Source organism: Balaenoptera physalus (genome assembly GCF_965194825.1).
Source record: "Balaenoptera physalus genome assembly, chromosome: 10".
Classification (NCBI taxonomy): Eukaryota; Metazoa; Chordata; class Mammalia; order Artiodactyla; family Balaenopteridae; genus Balaenoptera; species Balaenoptera physalus.
This window is the reverse complement of record NC_138889.1, coordinates 50669752-50694173: the sequence shown is the minus strand read 5'-3', so window position 1 is coordinate 50694173 and position 24422 is coordinate 50669752. Positions and strand designations below refer to the sequence as shown.

The following is a 24422-nucleotide window of genomic DNA, read 5'->3' as shown; positions in this document are numbered from 1 at the left end:
AGGAACCAAGCAACGATGAAAAACACAATAAATGAAATTAAAAATACTCTAGATGGGATCAATAGCAGAATAACTGAGGCAGAATAAAGGATAAGTGACCTGGAAGATAAAATGGTGGAAATAACTACTGCAGAGCAGGATAAAGAAAAAAGAATGAAAAGAACTGAGGACAGTCTCAGAGACCTCTGGGACAACATTAAACGCACCAACATTCGAATTATAGGGCTCCCAGAAGAAGAAGAGAAAAAGAAAGGGACTGAGAAAATATTTGAAGAGATTATAGTTGAAAACTTCCCTAATATGGGAAAGGAAATAGTTAATCAAGTCCTGGAAGCACAGAGAGTCCCATACAGGATAAACCCAAGGAGAAACACGCCAAGACACATATTAATCAAACTGTCAAAAATTAAATATAAAGAAAACATATTAAAAGCAGCAAGGGAAAAACAACAAATAACACATAAGGGAATCCCCATAAGGTTAACAGCTGATCTTTCAGCAGAAACTCTGCAAGCCAGAAGGGAGTGGGGATATACTTAAAGTGATGAAGGAGAAAAACCTACAACCAAGACTAATCTACCCAGCAAGGATCTCATTCAGATTTGATGGAGAAATTAAAACCTTTACAGACAAGCAAAAACTGAGAGAGTTCAGCACCACCAAACCAGCTTTACAACAAATGCTAAAGGAACTTCTCTAGGCAAGAAACACAAGAGAAGGAAAACACCTATAATAACAAACCCAGAACATTTAAGAAAATGGGAATAGGAACATACATATCAATAATTACCTTAAATGTAAATGGATTAAATGCTCCCACCAAAAGACACAGACTGGCTGAATGGATACAAAAACAAAACCCATATATATGCTGTCTACAAGAGACCCACTTCAGACCTAGAGACACATACAGACTGAAAGTGAGGGGATGGAAAAAGATATTCCATGCAAATGTAAATCAAAAGAAAGCTGGAGTAGCAATTCTCCTATCAGACAAAATAGACTTTAAAATAAAGACTATTACAAGAGACAAAGAAGGACACTATATAATGATCAAGGGATCGATCCAAGAGGAAGCTATAACAATTGTAAATATTTATGCACCCAACATAGGAGCACCTCAATACATAAGGCAAATACTAACAGCCATAAAAGGAGAAATCGACAGTAACACAATCATAGTAGGGGACTTTAACACCCCACTTTCACCAATGGACAGATCATCCAAAATGAAAATAAATAAGGAAACACAAGCTTTAAATGATACATTAAACAAGATGGACTTAATTGATATTTATAGGACATTCCACCCAAAAACAACAGAATACACATTTTTCTCAAGTGCTCATGGAACATTCTCCAGGATAGATCATATCTTGGGTCACAAATCAAGCCTTGGTAAATTTAAGAAAATTGAAATCGTATCAAGTATCTTTTCCGACCACAACGCTATGAGACTAGATATCAATTACAGGAAAAGCTCTGTAAAAAATACAAACACATGGAGGCTACACAATACACTACTTAAAAACGAAGTGATCACTGAAGAAATCAAAGGGGAAATCAAAAAATACCTAGAAACAAATGACAATGGAGACACGATGACCCAAAACCTATGGGACGCAGCAAAAGCAGTGCTAAGAGGGAAGTTTATAGCAATACAAGCCTACCTCAAGAAACAGGAAACATCTCGAATAAACAACCTAACCTTGCACCTGAAGCAATTAGAGAAAGAAGAACAAAAAAACCCCAAAGCTAGCAAAAGGAAAGAAATCATAAAGATCAGATCAGAAATAAATGAAAAAGAAATGAAGGAAACAATAGCAAAGATCAATGAAACTAAAAGCTGGTTCTTTGAGAAGATAAGCAAAATTGATAAACCATTAGCCAGACTCATCAAGAGAAAAAGGGAGAAGACTCAAATCAATAGAATTAGAAATGAAAAAGGAGAAATAACCACTGACACTGCAGAAATACAAAAGATCATGAGAGATTACTACAAGCAACTCTATGCCAATAAAATGGACAACCTGGAAGAAATGGACAGATTCTTAGAAATGCACAACCTGACGAAACTGAACCAGAAAGAAATAGAAAATATGAACAGACCAATCACAAGCACTGAAATTGAAATTGTGATTAAAAATCTTCCAACAAACAAAAGCCCAGGACCAGATAGCTTCACAGGTGAATTCTATCAAACATTTAGAGACGAGCTAACACCTATCCTTCTCAAACTCTTCCAAAATGTTGCAGAGGGAGGAACACTCCCTAACTCATTCTATGAGGCCACCATCACCCTGATACCAAAACCAGACAAAGATGTCACAAAGAAAGAAAACTACCGGCCAATATCACTGATGAACATAGATGCAAAAATCCTCAACAAAATACTAGCAAACAGAATCCAACAGCACATTAAAAGGATCATACACCATGATCAAGTGGGGTTTATTCCAGGAATGCAAGGATTCTTCAATATACGCAAATCAATCAACGTGATAAACCATATTAACAAATTGAAGGAGAAAAACCATATCATCATCTAAATAGATGCAGAGAAAGCTTTTGACAAAATTCAACACCCATTTATCATAAAAGCCCTGCAGAAAGTAGGCATAGAGGAAACTTACCTCAACATAATAAAGGCCATATATGACAAACCCACAGCCAACATTGTCCTCAATGGTGAAAAACTGAAACCATTTCCACTAAGATCAGGAACAAGACAAGGTTGCCCACTCTCACCACTATTATTCAACATAGTTTTGGAAGTGTTAGCCACAGCAATCAGAGAAGAAAAAGAAATAAAAGGAATCCAAATCGGAAAAGAAGAAGTAAAGCTGTCACTGTTTGCAGATGACATGATACTACACATAGAGAATCCTAAAGATGCTACCAGAAAACTACTAGAGCTAATCAATGAATTTGGTAAAGTAGCAGGATACAAAATTAATGCACAGAAATCTCTTGCATTTCTATACACTAATGACGAAAAATCTGAGAGTGAAATTAAGAAAACACTCCCGTTTACCACTGCAACAAAAAGAATAAAATATCTAGGAATAAACCTACCTAAGGAGACAAAAGACCTGTATGCAGAAAATTATAAGACACTGATGAAAGAAATTAAAGATGATACAAATAGATGGAGAGATATACCATGTTCTTGGGTTGGAAGAATCAACATTGTGAAAATGACTCTACTACCCAAAGCAATCTACAGATTCAATGCAATCCCTATCAAACTACCACTGGCATTTTTCACAGAACTAGAACAAAACATTTCACAATTTGTATGGAAACACAAAAGACCCCGAATAGCCAAAGCAATCTTGAGAACGAAAAATGGAGCTGGGGGAATCAGGCTCCCTGACTTCAGACTATATTACAAAGCTACAGTAATCAAGACAGTTTGGTACTGGCACAAAAACAGAAATATAGATCAATGGAACAGGATAGAAAGCCCAGAGATAAACCCACGTACATATGGTCACCTTATCTTTGATAAAGGAGGCAAGAATATACAGTGGAGAAAAGACAGCCTCTTCAATAAGTGGTGCTGGGAAAATTGGACAGATACTTGTAAAAGTATGAAATTAGAACACTCCCTGACACCATGCACAAAAATAAACTCAAAATGGATTAAAGACCTAAGTGTAAGGCCAGACACTATCAAACTCTTAGAGGAAAACATAGGCAGAATATTCTATAACATAAATCACAGCAAGATTCTTTTTGACCCAGCTCCTAGAGAAATGGAAATAAAAACACAAATAAACAAATGGGACCTAATGAAACTTAAAAGCTTTTGCACAGCAAAGGAAACCATAAACAAGACCAAAAGACAACCATCAGAATGGGAGAAAATATTTGCAAATGAAGCAACTGACAAAGGATTAATCTCCAAGATTTACAAGCAGCTCATGCAGCTCAATAAGAAAAAAACGAATAACCCAATCCAAAAATGGGCAGAAGACCTAAATAGACATTTCTCCAAAGAAGATATACAGATTGCCAACAGACACATGAAAGAATGCTCAACATCATTAATCATTAGAGAAATGCAAATCAAAACTACAATGAGATATCATCTCACACCAGTCAGAATGGCCATCATCAAAAAATCTACAAACAATAAATGCTGGAGAGGGTGTGGAGGAAAGGGAACACTCTTGCACTGTTGGTGGGAATGTAAATTGATACAGCCACTATGGAGAACAGTATGGAGGTTCCTTAAAAAACTAAAAATAGAACTACCATATGACCCAGCAATCCCACTACTGGGCATATACCCTGAGAAAACCATAGTTCAAAAAGAATCATGTACCAAAATGTTCATTGCAGCTCTATTTACAATAGCCAGGACATGGAAGCAACCTAAGTGTCCATCATCGGATGAATGGATAAAGAAGATGTGGCACATATATACAATGGACTATTACTCAGCCATAAAAAGAAATGAAATGGAGGTATTTGTAATGAGGTGGATGGAGTTAGAATCTGTCATACAGAGTGAAGTAAGTCAGAAAGAGAAAAACAAATACAGTATGCTAACACATATATATGGAATCTAAGGAAAAAAAAAAAAAAGGCCATGAACAACCTAGTGGCAAGACGGGAATAAAGACACAGACCTACTAGAGAATGGACTTGAGTATATGGGGAGGGGGAGGGGTGAGATGTGACAGGGTGAGAGAGTGTCATGGACATATATACACTACCAAATGTAAAATAGATAGCTAGTGGGAAGCAGCTGCATAGCACAGGGAGATCAGCTCGGTGCTTTGTGACCACCTAGAGGGGTGGGATGGGGAGGGTGGGAGGGAGGGAGATGCAAGAGGGAAGAGATATGGGAACACATGTATATGTATAACTGATTCACTTTGTTATTAAGCAGAAACTAACACACCATTGTAAAGCAATTATACTTCAATAAAGATGTTTAAAAAAAAAAACATATAGAGAACTCTTACAACTCAAAGACTTAAAGACCAAAAAAAATTTTTTTAAATAGGTAAACAATCTAAATAGACATTTCTCCAAAGATAAAAGCATAGCCTAAAAGTACATGAAAAGATGATCAACACATCACTAATTATTAGGGAAGTGCAAATCAAAACTACAATGAGATACTACCTCATACCCACTAGTATGACTACAATAAAAAGGACAGATAATAACAAATGCTGTGAGAATGTGGAGAATTGAAACTCTCGTACATTGCTGGTGGGAATGTAAAATAGTGTAACTGCTTTACAAAACAGTTCTGGCAGTTCCTCAAAAAGTTAAACACAGTTACCATACAACTCAGTAATTCCTCTCCTAGGTATACATCCAAGATAAGTAAAAACATACGTCCATACAAAAACGTGCATGTGAATACTCATAGTAGCATTATTCACATGTTGAAAAATGGCAAACAACACAGATGTCTACCATCTGATGAATGGATAAACAAAATGTGGTATGGCCATACAATGGAATATTACTCATCAAGATAAAGTAATGAAGAACTGATACATGCTACAACATGGCTAAACCTTGAAAATACTATGTTAAGTGAAAGAAGCTAATCACAAAAGGCCATGTATTTTATAATTCCATTCATAGGAAATGTCTAGAATAAGCAAATCCATAGAGATGGAAAGCAGATTAGTGATCGCCAGGAGCCGGAGGGAAGAGGAGTGGGGAGTGACTTATAATGGACATGGGGTTTCTCTTGAGCTCATGAAAATGTTCTAAAATTGGTAGTAGTGAGAGTAGCACAACTCTGAATGTCTGAAGTCACTGAACTGTGCACTTTAAATGGTTGAATTGTAATAGTGTGTGAATTATATTTCAGTAAATCTGTGGAAAAAAAATAAGAACACTGATGGATAGCTTCTCAGATCTTGCCAGCAACCTCAGGACTTGAAACCTTCATCTCTGCACAGGGCATGCTGGGTACATGTTTACATGTCTTTAGTTCTTTACTCTGTGTGTTTTTTTGTGTGTGCTCACTGGAAATGCCCTTTCATCTCTCCCATGAACCCTCCCCACCAAACCCATAAATACTGTGGGTTCCCTTTCTGAGCATGCTTCAAAGATCAGTGTAACAAAATTATCTGATATGAATCCTGCAGTTCCCAGCAGGTTCTTTCGAACCTAGAGAGGAAACCAGTATAAGTCGAAAGTACTATAACGGCCAGAAGAGAGGGGAAAAAAGCAATGTATCCATTGTATCAATCTAGTCTTCCTCATACTTTCCTTGATTCAAAGCCCTAACTACAGCCAAGTTGGAATCAGAGCCATTCCACAGAGCTCACATCTCTTAAAGTGCATTGTGATTTTTTCTAAGAAAACTTCCCCTCTGAATTCTTTTCTAACCCTACGGCTACCACCCATATGGCCAGATGTACTCTAATCCCAGTGTAGACCAATTTAAAGCCCTGTACTCTGTAATTTTCCATAATTTTCCTAAAATTGTGATCATCTGATAACATCCTAGCTTTTTGTTCTATAAGGGAACTAACCACTGATGGTATGAAAACCTTGCTCTAAAAAATAAAAATTATATCCAGTCTTTGGAAAGACAATACCCGTCAAAGCCATCCTGGGTGTAATTTCCCAGCAGCAGGGTTTGCCCAGCGGGTCTGTGTTCCTAGGAACTCTACAACACCCAGAGAGCAGACACAACATTATTTATTTTATGATTGCGTTGGATGTTTCTAAGTACCATGGTCTGGGTATTTATTTGGGCTGTATACAAGAGGAAGTCACACAATGAACTGTGGAGAAAAAAAGGTGGGGGAGAAGCTACCGAAACAGGGTGAAAAAAACCCTTGCACTAGTATAGAATAGCTCATGCACATTGTATTAACTGGTTTCAATTAGAGGGAATGATCCCAATTGTGGGTAATGGGAGGCAGTCTGGGAGAACATGCTGAAACAATAAACACTTTAAAAGAACATCTCCTCTGGTTTCTTACAGGAACGTCTGTTTTTATTGATTTCCCATAAAAGAGAAAAATTACTTTCATAATCTAGAGAGACATTGTAGTGAAATGTTAATATGCTTTTAAATTAAAAAGAGTATCTAGCCCCACTCTTCAAAAATGGCTTTATATTACTCAGAATACAAACATCTCAATATGACACTCCATATCATCAGTTCTTGCCTGTCAGAGGGCAAATATTTTTTTTCAAGAGCTTCAGGATTTCTCCTTTTACAGTCTTAAAGAGTTGTGTATTAACTCCTGGAAACTCTTCCTGAACAAGCCTGAATCCCTTTTGGAAGAAAGGGCCCTCCTAAATAGCCCTAAATTAATAATGAGTTATTGCCTGTTTTTTATGCTTTTCTTCACCAATTCATCCTTCCCCATCACTTGCTTCTAGAATGACCTATTCTTTTCTTTCTTTTCTCTTACCACCTTTCAAGCAATTACCATGTGCCAGGTGCTGTGTTAACATGTGGTATGCATTATCTCATGTAAATCTCGAAGTATCCTGTTACACTCAGAGAGATTAAGTAGATTGTCCAATGTTATATGGCTAGTAAGTGGCAGAATTCGTATTTTAACACAAAACGTATTCAATTCTAAAGCTTTTATACTTAACTATTACTAAAAATTGCATATTCTGTCTTCCAAAATCCATCTTGAGGCAAATCTCCATTCTGAAAAGTTATAGCTTTTTGTACAGACCATTACATAGCATGTATTACACAGTATAATGATTATATGCATGTATTGTTCCCTGCTCTATCCTGAGGAATCAAAGGGTCAGTTACAACTTACAAAATATGCTCAGTAAATGCTTCTTGAATGAGTAAATGAGAGTTGATGTATTCAGAGTACAGTGTTCTTATTTACAAATGCTTATATGATTTTTTAAAATATTTCCCATATCTATTTATGGGTGAATACTACATAACAATAGAGATATGCAGAAATAACAATATCCATGATAAGCTCCATAATAGCAGGGATTTTTTTTTTTCAACTTAGCTTTTAGAAACTCCTCTCATTACATTATTTTTAAATTTCCAGGAACTAAGGGGTGTGCAAACATAAAGAGAAACAAAGCAATTATTCTAGACAAATCATGTGTATTTATATATCATATGTCTACTCAATAAAATTATACATTACAGCCATTTCTGAGTAATGCTTAATAACTAAGGATTGTGTTTGGGGACATTCCTCAAAGTGACCAAATCCACTCATAGGCCATAGTCATACTGAGTGGTCCAGAGACCTGCCCTGAAATGCAGCAGCCGCTCAAGCCTCCTGCAGCTGGTCAAATCTAAGGTTCTTTATTTCCAGCTGACAGGAACTAATTCTTAGCCTAGTTCACTCCAGATTCAGAGGTCTGCCTGTCATCACCTGAGTCCCAGAACCTGTGGGTCTCTTCTCATTTGTTTCTAAGTGGCAGGGGTTCAGGTAACCACTGTGTTCATACTCGTGATCATACAAACCAATGAGCATACAACCCAATTAAATGTAAAGTGTAGAGGTGAGGAAGGGTATCATTCTAATGCTTAATGTAGCCATACAAGGAAAGATAAATAAACAAAACTATCACACTTCTCACTAGAGAAGATATTTCACTTATAATTATTCACAAAGTATAAATATGCCCATGTTTCTGTATAATTGCTGGAGGTAAATTTTCTATTCAGCTTGAATCCCAATCTGTACATTGTAATTCTGACTAAAAGGAAAAGTCTTTAGAAACACTTCTTGGTCCCATTATTACAGAGATGTGGAGTGCCAAAAAAAGAGAGCATCCAAGAGGAGAGTGATCAAGTAGTAATAGAAGTCATTTTCAAGGCAATATGTAGCTGTTGACAGGCATTTGCAAAACAATTTGGAGAGAGAAAGTTTCTTGGAAGAACCAATGATAAAACCTCTGCACTTATAATGAACCTGGAGGCAAAAGCACACACAAAGACCAGGACTGTTTTGAATAAAGTAACAAAGCCCAGCTATAAGGATACAATTACTCCAGAGCAAAACACCAAGAAAGAATAGGGCAGCGGGGAGAGAAATGTAGGAAAGAATCAAGTGAATTTAAAAATGCACAAAGATAACAGAAACTATCCATTTATTTTGAATGTAAGTATGTATTAATTAATTTATAACCTGCTTCTGCCCATAGAGGATTTGAGACGGACAAGACATTCTCTTAAACGCAGGAGGCTAAGATTGTCTCTATTTCCTGAGAGATGAGTAAGTGGAAATTAATACCAGAACTACTTTACATATTGTATATAGTTTTTGTTATGTAAATATGCTTTTATTACTGTATTGTTAACTAGACATATTTCTCATTTTATAATGTGAGTTAAGTCATTACCAAATTATTCTTGCTCATTTTTATGTACCCAAGTGTTATATATAACCAGATATTTGAAATGAATGGACTATTATAAATTATCAAAATCCCACAGTTCTGAGTTCTTTCTGTCTGAGACAACTACTCATTACATCAATTCTGGTGGGAGCTCCATAAATGTTGCTGACCAGGAGATGTTAGTTAAGGGAGTTTACTTTTTGGCTGCAAATAAATCAAAGAGCAATAAATTCCCCCAAACAAACAAAATAAAACAAAATCTAGATAACTTAAGGAAAAAAAATGTAACTTACTGATTATCAGCAGGTTATTGAGCCCTTCTCACAAAATCAAAGAGAGATCTGAGCAAGCTAAACCTCAAAGGGCAGATATACGGCAACTCAAGGAATCTCGGCAACTCAAGGAATCTCAGCAACTGAGGTTCATAGAATATTTTCCAAACTATTGTCATTCATATGATTCAATACTGATGGCTACCAGTTTGATATCTCTCTGGTACAAATTTCAAATACCCAGGAGAGAGAACCCAACAGGCTCACCTGGGATCAGATATTTACCTCTTGGATCAGTCAGTCATGGCCAGGCACAGACTCACAGATCCCAAACATGGCCAGTAGGAGCTTACTTTTGTAGACTGGGGTTACTGACAGAGAAAGCAGAATCATTATGGGTTGTGCAATTCCTCCAGAAAGTGCTTGCCCCACTGGGAGATGCATTACTTTTAAGTAAATGGCAAAGGAATTTGAAAACAAAATTCCTCAAAACGCATATTCAATGGTACTCTGAAGGAGAAAGTATAAAAGGACACTTGAAGGTGAGAAATGGAAACCACCCAACTAAGAAAGTAAAAATATATTTATTCCTATTCAGCAAGAAATGTGAGTTACAAAATAATTTATTAAAACTTATTATAAAGAGGAAATCAACAGATTGAAGGTTCATTTATTAAATATACACTCACAGAGCTTCTACCGTGTACTCAGGGATTTACCTAGGTGTAGGTATACTAGGACCCTGAAGAGCACATGGTCTTCTAGGAGAAATAGGCATTATAAATCAGTAACTGTGAGATAATATCACTAGGGATACAATAAAAGGAGTGATTGATGAAGAAATAGAATTATTAAAACTCATCCTTTCTCTGGCATCAGCAGAGTCCCTAAGTAGGCGCTCCCCTCTGACCACCTGCTCACAAAAGTGTGACATTTTAATACTCCATGTCTCCAGCAAGCTGAGCTGCCTCTGCACTGCAGGAATGCCTCCAAAATTTAGCATTATCATCGCTCCTTCATTAAAGGTGATCCCACCTTCTCATCTTCCACAGATAAACGGAAGTCAAGGAAAGAGGCTTCATTCTCTCACACAATCTGAGTGAAAAGTAGGCTCCTCCAGGCCTACTGCCTTTTAACACAGTCATAAGTCATGCTATGAGAGTCCAGCTGCACCTTTCAGAAGCCTGTACCTCAATAATAGATGAGGATATTTAAAGCACTCCACATATCACTTTATACTGCCTGCAAGGTAGGTCAAATGAGGGGAATGCCTCAAAAGTAACTTTCGAACTTTTTGTCCTCATCACACACAAATTATTTCATGACAGGCAAACCCTCAGTTACAGCACACACGGTTCCCAGAGGAACCACTGTCATTTCTATCAGGCAATGTATATATAAAACTGTATCATACAATCAGCCACTTTCTTCACTTATTCAGAGCACAGCGTCGTGGAATGAGTTCATGAAGGACAGTCAGGGCAACCAGAATCTATTCCCAACCTTACAACTGATGCACTATTCTTACTTCCTTTGCATTTAAGTTTCCCATTTACAACAGAGGAATGATGACATAGTACCTGTTTGTTTCTAAAGCACTTGAAAATTCTCTGATGGAAGATTTCACACAAATGCAGAGGCTATTATTATACCAGGAAGACTTGAAAATTGCAAATCTGTGTACTCATCACTATTAAACAGTCAACACAACAATGGAAGAAGAGAAAGAATCCTTCTCTAAGGCATCTAAAATCAAGTATTGCTGAATATGCAGCTATTGAGAAAAATATATGTGCAAACACATTCATTTTAAAGAGTATTCAATTCTAAACCATCAATAACCCATTTAGACAAATCCTTTACAAGTTACTCTCACTCCAAAAAAGAAATACATGTAATCCCTAATTACCGGTGCTTCTTATAATGTAGAGCTTTCTGAGAAGATATTCTTTCTCCTTTCAAAATGTTTGCTCTACTCTAGAATTTCAGGGAGTATTCTAGCCCATTCCACTAAGGTTGTTCCAAAGTATAAAAATAATTATCCTTTAATCTTGCCAATCTTAGAATAATCAAATAAACTTACAGTACAGTGGTGAACAGGCATCCAAGCAGGGGCTTCCACTGAACAATTCTGGGCTGGGCACTTGCCTTGGTTTTGCTACAAATAAGTAAAAAATATGTTATGTTCTACATATGACATGCAGCAATCTACACCAGCTGATATGTTTATCATCAGTGTGTTTACTACCATATTTACAAGTATAGGAGAAGTCTTTGAGAATAATTTTTTGGTGCAGTGCTAAAAGAAACTAGGTATGTTATTTCTACTCTTATCAAGGCACAAGAAATTATTCTTTGGTTTTTGAATTTCGCTAAGGCCTAGGTTTTTGGAACCAGGCTTCCTCAGCAACTGGCCTTTCAGGTCCCAGTGGGAACCACCTGAGAATCCTCCTAACTTAGAAGCAGAACTGGTCTCTCCTCCAGGCTCCCAGAGGACACCAATACATGCTGTACCCCTGTGAAATCTCTTGAGTCAAGGTACAGAAAGACTTGTTTACTTGTCTCCCCTTCCAGATTGTAAGCTTGTGGTGATGATTCTCTCTAGGGCATTTCATAGAATCCCAGAATGTAGAGTTGTACAGGAGAGATTTTAGAGGTCTTTCCTGTCACATCAGAAACTGAGGTGCAAAGAAATGAAACAAGGAGCACAGAGATCTAACATTCTAAACAATTTGCCAGGCACTTCTTTTCACATAAGAAATGTATCTCGAGCTAACATATTCTTTTGTTGTAACTCCAATAAATTCAATTCTAATTTGCCTTTTAGAGAGAATGAAGTGCTTTCCTTTAAGAGTTCTGATTAGTGCTAAAAGGGGAGGAGGTGATTCTAATACAACATCTTTTATCTTTACTTATTTTACACTCAATTATAATATATAAATACTACGAATAATGTTAATAAATAATCATATAAACCACAGCTGTGATTTACTGAGCTACAAAATATGCGAATGGTTATTCTGGACTCAGTACATTATCACTAGTTGCTACAACAAATATGGATAGATGTGTTGCTATGCCCATTACAGGAGAGAAAACTGAGGCTCACAGAGGGTAAGAAACTCATCTATAAGTTACCCTACAAGAAAGCAGCCTGACTGGGATTGCAGCAAGAATTTGACTGACTCTGCAGCCCATGCATGCTCCTTCTATGAGAAACTGGTATTTTTCATTTTCTGTTTAATGGGGCTTAAGACATGTCATCAACTAACATGATTTCATCTTATCAACGATCCTAACATGTCTAACTTAACTGCAATAAAGTACTGAATTCAGTACTTGTGCTAAGAATCCTATGTTGTGATTTGTAAGCCTTTTAGAGAAACCTTTATTTAGGTGATATATTTTTAAGGCATCACTAAACTCTGAAGTGCTGTTTGAGGGATTATTGATAGAGTCACCATAAAAATACACTAAGATCATCAATCTCCATGCTCAGTTTTCTTGTTTAAATCAAAACATGACATACAGTACCAACAGGGTACATAGGGTGCACTGGACTGGTGTCAGATGACCACAATTTCAAGCTAAGCTCAACCAAGTGCCTGCTTGGGAGTCACATCTGTAGAACAGTGTTGGTATCTCACCTAATTCACAGGACTTCTATCAGATGATAAAGATTTGCTTCAGATAATTACCACAATTTGCAAGGATGTTATGAAAAAGAACACACAAAGTAAAAGGACACTTTTATTGTTCTTTTCTGATAGCTTAAGCCAGACAAATATAATTTATCTACATGTGAAGATAAGCCTTTTGAAATTTGAAAGCATTATTAAAATGCTAGTTATTATTATTTTTAATTATGATAAGTCATACCAAACAATGTTAATGGTGAGGAATGTGTCCTTTGTAATAATTCATAATTGTTATGTTAGTAGAGGGTAGTAATAATAAGCTTGTTTTACATCTAGATACTATATATCTTTATGGAGCATATGGTAAAGAAGGAAAATTCAATAAATAAGTGAGCTGTGCTTAGGTGGAGGAACATAAGTACTCATAAAATGTGATGGGGGGCATAAATAAGTAGTGTTTAAACTTCTATGGATATATACCATGGAGTAAAGAAAGATGGGAATCTGTGTGAGTCTCCTGTCCCACTATTACCTGAGTTTTAGATGCTAAAGCCTTCCCATTAGTGTTTTAATCAAGAAGATTAACAATATGATTACACAGGGGCAGAAACATAAAAAGGCCTACTGAAGACAGATGTCATGAAAACATATATTATTTGGTAATCCACAGTGTGTGACTAGAAAAAAATAAGACTGGAATAGAAGTTAGGATCTTAGATTTCAGTAGTGTCCCCATTAATCTACCTAGTGTCCCCATTAATCTATCTGTGGAACTTTGGGAAAGTTACTTTAACACTTTAAACCTCATTTTTCTCATGTATAAAATGAGAGGGGTTTATTTGATCCCCTCATATACCAACCTATATTCCTCCCAATAATTTAATATGTTTCCTCCTCCAAAGGGGTACACCTTCCAGTTGAATATCCCTGCCATTCTGATCTACTGTTACCATAGGGTATGGTTATATCTCTGTGAGTTCGCATGGTAATAAAAGTTAAGAACTGCTGGACTAGATAATCTCACAAGAGCTTTCCACTGAAGTGTGGTTACTGAAAACCCCAACCTCAGGTTTTACCTATCATTTCACTCTACTTCTAAAGAAGACAAAATCTAACATACGTCAAGGGAATTGTCACAGCAGTGGAAGTAAAATTTCTCTTTTTCCTAGAATTTTTCCTTCTCCTTTTTTAGTATTTTTTCTCTCCAATATTTAATGTGGGCACCATGACAGAGTTTGGGGTTACTGCCTCCTTGGCAGGTCCCCAGCCTTTAGAAGGCCAGCAAGGACCAGTATGAAAACTAGGGGAAAGGACATTCTCTAGTCTATTTTTAAGTTAATTCTTAGGCCAAAAATCAAGAGGGAACATTAGAATTCCCTCAAGAGCCAGCCTATCTCTCCAAGTAAGTGTTTAAGATAGAAGTTGGTGACAAATTACCCTAAAGACAGATTTCACTTCCCCTTCTCTCTCTCATCCATCTACCCTAAATATTTATACCTCTAGATTGCTGATATGTGACTTGATCTGGATTCAGGATCTGAAATGCTAACCTTGAAAAACATGTTATATTAAGAGACAAAACTATCAGTGGGTTTTGGTCTTTTTAAAATACTACGCTATTTAGATAGATTGATGTCTCCAAGTCTCTCATCTTCCTTGATGGTCTTTTTCCAACTTTAACATCTTGACATATTTCATTCCAGAATATCCTGAGCAAATGAGCTAAATATGCTGGACAATTAAATCTCAGATTGATTATGTAAATATGTAACTACAAAGAATTTTAATAGTGACAAACACTTGACAAAGAAAACTCTAAAGATTTTCTGCTCAACCTGTCCCATCCCCAGAGAGAGTAGAAATTTTTTGTGTATCAGGGACTTATATCTGTTAGAGCGCTTTGGAGTTTACCAATGCCTATATAGACATTTTCATTATTTAATCCTCAGAACAAGTTTGTGTGTGGCAGGGTGAGAAATGATTCATCCAAATAAAATTTTGACCTAAATGTTTCATTCAAAATAGCATGTTCTTCTGAAAGCAGAGAAAAAACTAAAAGCTTCTGTTGTACTGTTCACAATAAAATGATTCTCATAATCATAGAAGTTTTTTCTGGGTTGAGAAATATCACATGATAGTGCTATATACATATTCATTCATTCATTTATTCAGCTATTCATTTATCAAACATGTATTACATAGAAGGTACCATGCTAGGTATATATAGAGATATAAAATTTAGAGATATAAAAATTTAAATCCTTTCTCTTAAAGAGCTCCCAACCTTTTAGGAGATACAATGCAACATGTTACATTTAAAATAGGATTAAAGGGCTTCCCTGGTGGCGCAGTGGTTGAGAATCTGCCTGCTAATGCAGGGAACACGGGTTCGAGCCCTGGTCTGGGAAGATCCCACATGCCACGGAGCAACTGGGCCCGTGAGCCACAACTACTGAGCCTGCGCGTCTGGAGCCTGTGCTCCGCAACAAGAGAGGCCGCGACAGTGAGAGGCCCGCGCACCGCGATGAAGAGTGGCCCCCACTCGCCGCAACTAAAGAAAGCCCTCGCACAGAAACGAAGACCCAACACAGCCAAAAATAAATAAATAATTTTTAAAAATAAAAAAATTTTAAAAATGAAATAAAATAGGATTAAAAACTAGACCATTCATTCATTTACTCGGTCAACAAACATTCATTGAGAAATTAGTAAGTGCTAGCTGTTGTATTAGAAATAAGGATATATCAAGACTCAGTCTCTGTCTAAAGAAGTTCCCAGTCCAAGGAAAAAGACAAACCAATAAACATGCAATTATAAAGCAACATTAATAATATGGTATACATAAAACGTGACATGGACAGATCAAAAAGATCCAACTCATCCATTTTGGGGTCAGGAGTAAGGGATGAGCAAGGGCCATAGAAAACTGTGCAGGGAAGCTGAGGCCAAAGGCCAGAATGTTGAACTCTGACTGGATAAATCAGGAAACGTTTTATAGAGAAGACACTTCGGTTTTCCATTAAAGCTTTTAGGAGGGAAAGGGTGAGTAGAGGGCCTTCCAGGTAAAGGTGCACCATGCACCATCTGATAGTGAATCAAGGTATTCTTGGACTTGGTAAGGAAACCTCTTGATTTTGGGCCACAGAAACCTGGGAATGAGGGGAAAGTATGATTCTATGCTACAGAGAAAGCTGACTTCGGCCTTTCCCCTCATTTATTTCTACTTCACAGCGCATGGACAGCAGGGAGTCCTGCCAGGGAGTGGACCTGGAGGGATCCAGTCCTGATCCTATTAAAAAACTCAAAAGGCTCTCCTGAGTTTAGTCTCTGGAAAAGCACTTAAGTTGTCTTTCCCATCTTTTCTAAAACTCTCAGGTGTTTGACAGATGAAGAAAAAGAGATTAAAACATGATGTACAAGGGGCAAAACTAAGTGGCATGGCAGAACAAAAATGACTATAACAATGTATCTGCAAATACACTGTAAGATGTAAAGTACTTTTATAAATGTAATGAATAATTATATTTAAAGGATTATTATAAACATTAATATCTATGAGTTAATGCTTACTAAAATTACTAGAAAACACATTTTCTGACTTCTAGTCAAACATACGCTTCAGCACATCAAGAATTAAGGTAATTTTCCAAAAATTTGAAAAAAAAAAAGAAAACTCCCAGGATGCCTCCAAATCATCAATTTCATATATACAGATATACAATGTGTATATAGACATATAATGTGTGCATATATACATACATACATATATGTTTGTGTACACACATATGTGTATAAATAATTGCCCTTAGGCAAATAAAGGTTTTCATCCAATTAGTTTCCTAATTTGCCATAAAGACATGTAATTTCAGAGTAAGTTGTTAAAAGGAGAAAATCATATTTTGCCAGGTACCAAAGTACACTACAGTTAGAAATATATGTACAAGGAAATATATTGGAAGCCCTGTCTAAGACACCAAGATACGATAAAAATGAGATTCCAAAGGAGGTGCTATAATTTTCAAAGGAAATTACCAAGAACCACTTTCAGGTCTCTAAACCCTTATCGATAATGAGGATATACAAGGGTTAGCTGGTTGGAGATTTACAAAGAGAAGGGATTTCTTTGGAAAGGGGCTAGGAGGGGTCTAACTTTTCACCTAAGATTAGTGAAAGAGGCGTCAATGAGCGTATACCTAAAGCTTAATATAAGTCCCTTGGATTTAAGAGGTGAGTATACTGGGATCTGACTCGCCCCTGAAAAGTTTAACAAGTAAGATAACATGGCAAGCTGGTCATTGCCTCAGGAGAGGTGGCTTCATCTGGGCCAGTCTGCATGTTCAGAGCTTGTAAGGACAAAAGAGCCATCCTGGAGCCATTACAATGCCTGCCAAGACAACCCTCTGTGTGGAGTGGACTGCTGTAAAACTTGGGGCTGAAGAAATGCATCAACCACATTACAGGAGATTTAGTCAGAGAGGCCCAGAAAGAGAAACTCCTTAAGACCCACAACAATGATGACCCTGGGCTAACCTCTCTTTGTCTCAGTTATGAAGATTAAAGGAATTAATACAAGTGCTTAGAATTATTTCTAGACATAATCAACATTAACGTAAGCATCAGATATTTTCTTTGTTTTTGTTATTATTATCATTATATGTCAGGCTCAGAGAGCAAAAAATATGACAATCCCAGTCTAATAAGGACTTTCTGCTCTCCTTTTTTTATTTCCCTATCATGCTCCACACCTGGAGGAATAAATAACCAACTAGCAAATGATAAAAAAGAAGAAAGAAGCCTATCCCCAAAGCATTCCCCCAAAACAGACATCCTATCTGAAGATCCCATTGTAGGGAAGAGAGAGTATTTAATCAGGAAAAGTGTACAGAGTTTTGATTAATATTTGAGACTGGACAATTTTAATTACTTAATTGAGACTGTATTTGTGATTTTAAGTGATTGTAGGACTTTTAATTCTTTGCAAGTGACTGGAAATTCATGGAAAGTCACAGGACGGCCTGAGTTTTCATCTAGAGAGCAGGGTAGGTATTACTGACACTAAGAAGCTTTAAATAAACTATTATGTATAAAATAAGTTACAAGGATATATTGTACAACACAGAGAATATAGCTAATATTTTATAAAAACTATAAGTGGAGTATAACCTTTAAAAATTGTGAATGACTATATTATATACCTATAACATCTAATATCGTACATGAACTATACTTCAATTAAAAAAAGAAGTTTTAAATAAACAATGGGGAGCCCCAAATAAGGTGGCTTCTATCCTGCTTGTTCAAAGTATATTACAGATGCTAAACACACTCATGGTCAGTATTAACCTTTCTCATTACCTTTTGGGCATAATTCCTCACAGTTCCTCAATACACAACTTTATCCTTTCCTGGGCTTATCTTCCTACTTGTTTCCTTTTATTTTCTCAGGTTTCAAAGATGTTTAAAATGAGTTGGCCTAATTTGTTTCTGAGGAAATCCTTACTAAGATTGACATCGTGCTGGGGAATCATGCATTTGGCTCTTCTGTAAATGAGGAAAATGCTGCTGACCCATTCTCCGCAGGATGCTGAGAAAGAAGGTTTTTCAGCGGACAGTGAAGGTGATGCTGAGTCACGATCATGCGTTCCAAAATCTCTTGTGACTCCAGGCAGCCATTTGCCCAGGTTAGCAGAGGTGCAATCTGTGGCTAACTAGTACATAAGAGGATTAACACTCTATGTTAAAACATTTTCTAACCATCTGACTTCCTGGATTAATTAACTATGATGAGTTACATAAGCTCTGAATGCTCAAAGCAGGGCACATTTAAATATTTATTACACATGAGAGTCACTGTTGTAACTTATTTTACAGTATCAATGGAGAGAGGCATTTCCTAGGTGTATAATGAAATAACATTTATTGAGCACCTATTAGATGCCAGGCACTTGACATGAGTTGTTAGCTCATTCTATCGCTACATTAACCCTGAAAGGTGGTGGAGGAAAATGTTTAAAACGATGAGGAATCCATTGGACCTGTGCTAGAATGCTAGATTTTTCACTTTCTAGATCTGTGAACAAGTTTCTTAGTCTCAGTGAGTTTCAGTTTTCTCATCCATAAAGTGGAGAGAATAATACCCAGTTTAGAGGATTATTAGAAGGATTATACAAGATAATACAGTAACATATTTAGCCCAGGGTCCAACATACATTCTAATCATAATAAGTATATTTATATTATATAAACATTAATATTTATCTTACAAACCAGGGATTTTTCTCCTATCCCACTTAGCTTCTCTAAGCCTACTTTCTCACCTCTGAGTATAAAATAATACTATTTATCTCACATGTTCACTATGAAAATTAAATGAGAAAAAGTACAAGAAAGTACTTCGCAAACATCAGGAATTTTAAATCTAAGTTTTAAATCTAAGTTGGAAAGAACATCTAAAATACTGCAACAGTTTTAGGATGACTAAATTTGGGAGCCAGAATTGACTGTGTAGTCTGGGATCACATACTTGAAATAATTGGTCTGTAAATATTTCTAAGAAATATATTATGGTACTTTAGCTTTTGTGGAAGCATGTCCCAATATTCTCTGAAGCTCTAGAAATCTCCAAAGTTGAATTACTGTTATGTAGAGTTCGATGCAATAGAGTAATTTAAGCCTCTAAATAAAAGATAAAAAAAAACAAAAACATATTCTTGTAAAATACTTTAAATGCCATTGATATTTGCATGCTGTCACTGCATCCTACTGACATAACAAGATGAAACAAGAGAAATGAACTACAAGTGTACTTTTCTCCTTGCAAGAAAGAAACTTTGGCCATTATCCACTACTGCAGTCAATGAATATTCTTCATTGGCAGATCTTATCTATTATATCATAAACTACTAACTCTTATGGAAACAGAGGTTGTGATTTTTAAAATAAGATACAGTTTTCTTCCTGACACTTTTTAAAATTCATCTGTAAAAAATACCTCTTTTGAATAAACAGCTAATGAAAAATACCTAAAATTTCAGGTCTGCCAAATAAGGTCCATCCTTTGAGGAAAGAAATGCCGTTCAGAAACAAGATCAAAGCAATTCATTTCTATTTTCACTGCTACCATAGAGACAAAGAAAAAATAGTAAAGAGTTTTAGCCGACTTAATTCTTCCTGAAATTTATAATTAACTACATGGGAAAGGGGACAATTACCATATTTCCAAAGAATAAAGGATTAAAAAAGTTGAGCTTTTGATAAGATATAAGTACAACCTATTAAATATGCAATTCATATCAATTTGTTCTTATAATCTTCTTGAGTTTCTGAAAATTGCATATACATTGGACAGTGTTTTCTGAAAAATATCCTCGGAATGCCATCACTTTAAATGTACATAGTTCTCTCTTGTCAGAGATTCTTCTCAGATATTAAAAATTCCGGCAAAGCCTAACACAAAGAAAGGGGGTTAGATTGGTATTGTTTTTGTATGTGCCTTGTCTTCCTGACACCTATGAATATATGTTTTTGGACGAATGTTAATCAATGAAAGAGTGTGCAGGCTTTTGCAGATCAGGCGCCATAGCCAACATCAAGCAGTCAGCCAGGAAGAACTAGCAATTAGACCTGTCCTCAATTTAAATAGAACTTCAGATTGCTAAGTACATTACATGTGTATTAATTCAGAACAGTTTTATTTTAAAGGACTAGCAAGAAAGCACTGTAGCTTGAAATCCTAGAAGACTCATACAAAGACAAGGGAGGGAGAATTTCTTTTTTGCTAAAAATATGTTTTTATTTATGGCGTCTTTAGCAAATGATTTTCAAATACTTTTTATCAGCAAGAATATCCAGAATTCCTCTTCACATTTTCTAATTAGAACCATATTTGAAAATAAGTAATTTATTTTATTTGGGGATACCATAAATACAGCATGATAAATTATATATCTCTTTGTGAAAACATGAAATATAGGAGAGGTAAGTTTTGTTTTAATACTTTTTGAACTGTGTTTTAGGGAACACCACAATTCTTGCTGATATGGATAATAAATGGTATGATTCATATGTTAAAATTTGACTTTTGGAATTTTTAATATGTGTAAGTTGTCTTCAGGGAGAATCTCTATTGTCGCCCATATAGCTACATGGGAAAGTGGTATATTTGATTACTCTGTGGTATTTCTGTCTAGGGTTATCAGAATAATTTTAAGGAAATATTTGAAAGTGACTAAAAATGTTAACTCAGATGTCAACCACAGAATAACAGAACACCTATTCAGGGCTCCTTTTGCATAGCACTGATGTCATCTGTATAGCAATAATCATTATTATAGTTTTTTTAAGTTCTTTTTGGAGGTTACTTGAGGTGAAACTATTCAATGGTACTGGTACACTTTGTTCTCTAAAATGCAAAGCAATGTTAAAAAAAAAAAAAAAGCAGAATTGCTGTGAAGTCACATTCCCTTCCTAGACAAGTTTGTATCATGAAAGCTGAGTGCAATATAATGCATCCTGCTTTGGGAAAAAAAAAGGAAAACACCTTTATTATTTCTTCAATTATTTCATGAACTAATAATTTAGGACAATAAGTCCATTTTAAAATTTTCTATTATATAGCTTTCAGACAAATTTCAATGTTTTTATGCTAAAAATATACTATATAATTTAAAATTATACCTCTATAATATATTTATGGTAAACATATACATATTATAAAGTCAAATAATTTTCCCCCCAAACTAGGTTAAGTATCATACTACAGAAAATCTCTGAGAAGTTAAACAGACATAGTTGGCATTGTTTTATCAAACTGAAAACCTGATCTAGCTGTTTTAGCTTTTGTTTAATAAAAATGTGCTATTGACTTACAAGGATTTTTATATTTGAATTTTAGAGGTTTAAAAGTTGATCATTATAAGTAGGTTTATCATAGATGTGATCCAGTTGCTACTCTTCTTGGAGTGTGTGAGGACTTTTATCTCTTTTAGTCCATTTCTTTTATACTAAAATGACATTTCAAGTATCATTTCAGGCCCAGCAACCATTCACAGAGAAGTTCACCAATTGCCTGTCTGTCAACTGAATAGTTTATCCATCAGAATACAAAGATATCTTTTACAAGTATTTCCTGTGAAGTGCATGTTATACACACACGTACATATGTATATATACATATACATATAAATATACACATACATTTGTGTAAGTTGCAGGAAAGAAGTGTTTCATCCACTTGTTCATTTACGTAGCAATGCAGTGTCTACCAAATGTGTGTTAAATGAAAGAATCAATCAACATTTATGGTATACCTGTCAGCACCATACTAGGTGGTTGGCTATAAATATGATTAATAACTTCCCTACCATCTTCAAAGACTTCACATTCTAGCAAAAGATAGGCATGTGTAAAAACTAATTGTACAGCTAGATGTTGGCTATTATACAGATACAGGCATTGTACTGAGGACACGAAGAGTGGCTAGCTCAGTTCAGTAGGGCAGTATCAAGGAAAATATTTACAGAGGAATCTGCATTTGAGCTGAGTCTTAAAGGCTAAAAAGAAGCTCATTAAGTAAGCATCAGGTTAGAGAGTTGAAAGGCATTCTAGACACAAAGAAAAGCAGGTACATAGAAACAGGAGAATGGAATTCAGATTGTTTGGGGAACCAAATATAATTGACTATGGTTCAAGCTAAGGCATGAAGGGTGATGGGATCTGAGATAGGAAAGTTAGACGAGGGCCAGAGCATAGCGAGCCAGGTATGTGAGGTTAAGCTATGCAAACTTTATCTTCCTATAGGCCAGTGCTTCTTAAATCTATGTGTGCAAAAGCAATTAAGAATACAAATCATCTAGGCATCTTGCTAAAATACAGGTTCTGACTCAGTAATTCTAGCATGGAGCTCGAGATTCTGCATTTCCAACAAGCTCTGAAGGGATGCCATTGTAACGGATCAACAGACCACACTTTGAATAATGGGGAAGTAGGGGACAGGGAACTCCTGAAGAGCTCCCTGTGCTATACAGCAGGTTCCCAGTAGCTATCTATTTTACACATGTTACTGTATATATTTCAATGGTACAGATGAACCTATTTGCAGGGCAGGAATAGAGACACAGATGCAGAGAATGGACATGTGGACACAGCAGGGGAAGGGGAGGGTAGGACGAATTGGGAGATTAGGATTGTATGTATATTTTTATTTTATAAGGAAGGTCGCAGTTAACAGCATGGAAAATGTATAGGAGTGAAAGGATGGGGAAGTTACAAAGAGTGAATGGGGAATTGGGACAAATTGAAATTTAGGGAAAAATAAGAACCAAGATCAATTGCCACTTTTCTAGCCATAACAACTGGGAAATGGCATTGTAGTAAGATAGAACAACTCCCATTTATCTAACCATAACAACTGAGAGTAGCATACTATCTAATGAGCAGAGAATAGAGTAGTAGAATGATTTATGCTCAGAGGGCTCCGCAGAGTGGATATTTTCCTGGAACTTTTGACTTATGATTACTTAATGGGTAAATAGAATTCTAAATTCTAAGAATTTATTCATTTACTGTCAAACCATTTTTTCACAAAACCTGTTGTCTCTTGAAAGTTTAGTTCAAGAACTGAATTACTTAGATGCAAAGAAATGGATACGTGTGTGTAGGAGTATTAGAATAGAGGTATTTGGGGGGAGAGTATTTTCATAGGATTTCAAATCTGGTACTAATTTTGAATGCACACTAGAAGAAAAGACTGAAATATTTGGTCTCTTTCTCTCACCAGTAAATATCTATAAGCCTGGGAAACATTCACTAAAGCCAGAGGAAATTCCTATCACCATGACTACATAATAGAAGTTTGCCAACTAGAGTGGTAACCAGCTAATTGAGTTAATGATTCTACTGTGAAATTTATCCTTAAATGTCAGATTCCCTAAATAAGAGAAAATGAAAGAGGAAAATGAAGAGAAACAGAAACATTCACAGCTATTTGGTGACTATACATTATGTATAGCCGCTCTACTAAGCCCTATGCATATATTTGTACTAGCTGTTCCTTTTGTCTAGAATGTTCTTCCCCAAGATCTTCACAAAGCTGGTCCTTTCAAGTTCCCAGAACTTTTTCAGAGAGAACATCTCTGTCCACCCTATCTAATATAGCCCCTGTTGCTTTTTATACTCA

At 36.0% G+C, this 24422-nt stretch overlaps 1 protein-coding gene across 4 annotated transcripts in view; it reads right to left on the bottom strand.

Moving 5' to 3' along the window:
* Positions 1-24422, bottom strand: part of DLG2 (discs large MAGUK scaffold protein 2) — a 2066111-nt gene that overhangs the window by 1590667 nt on the left and 451022 nt on the right. For all 4 annotated transcript variants that reach the window (XM_082410132.1, XM_082410117.1, XM_082410128.1 and 1 more), the window contains one exon: positions 11692-11766. In XM_082410132.1, the coding sequence (XP_082266258.1) occupies positions 11692-11766 (75 nt within the window). The remainder of the gene's footprint in view (positions 1-11691; positions 11767-24422) is intronic.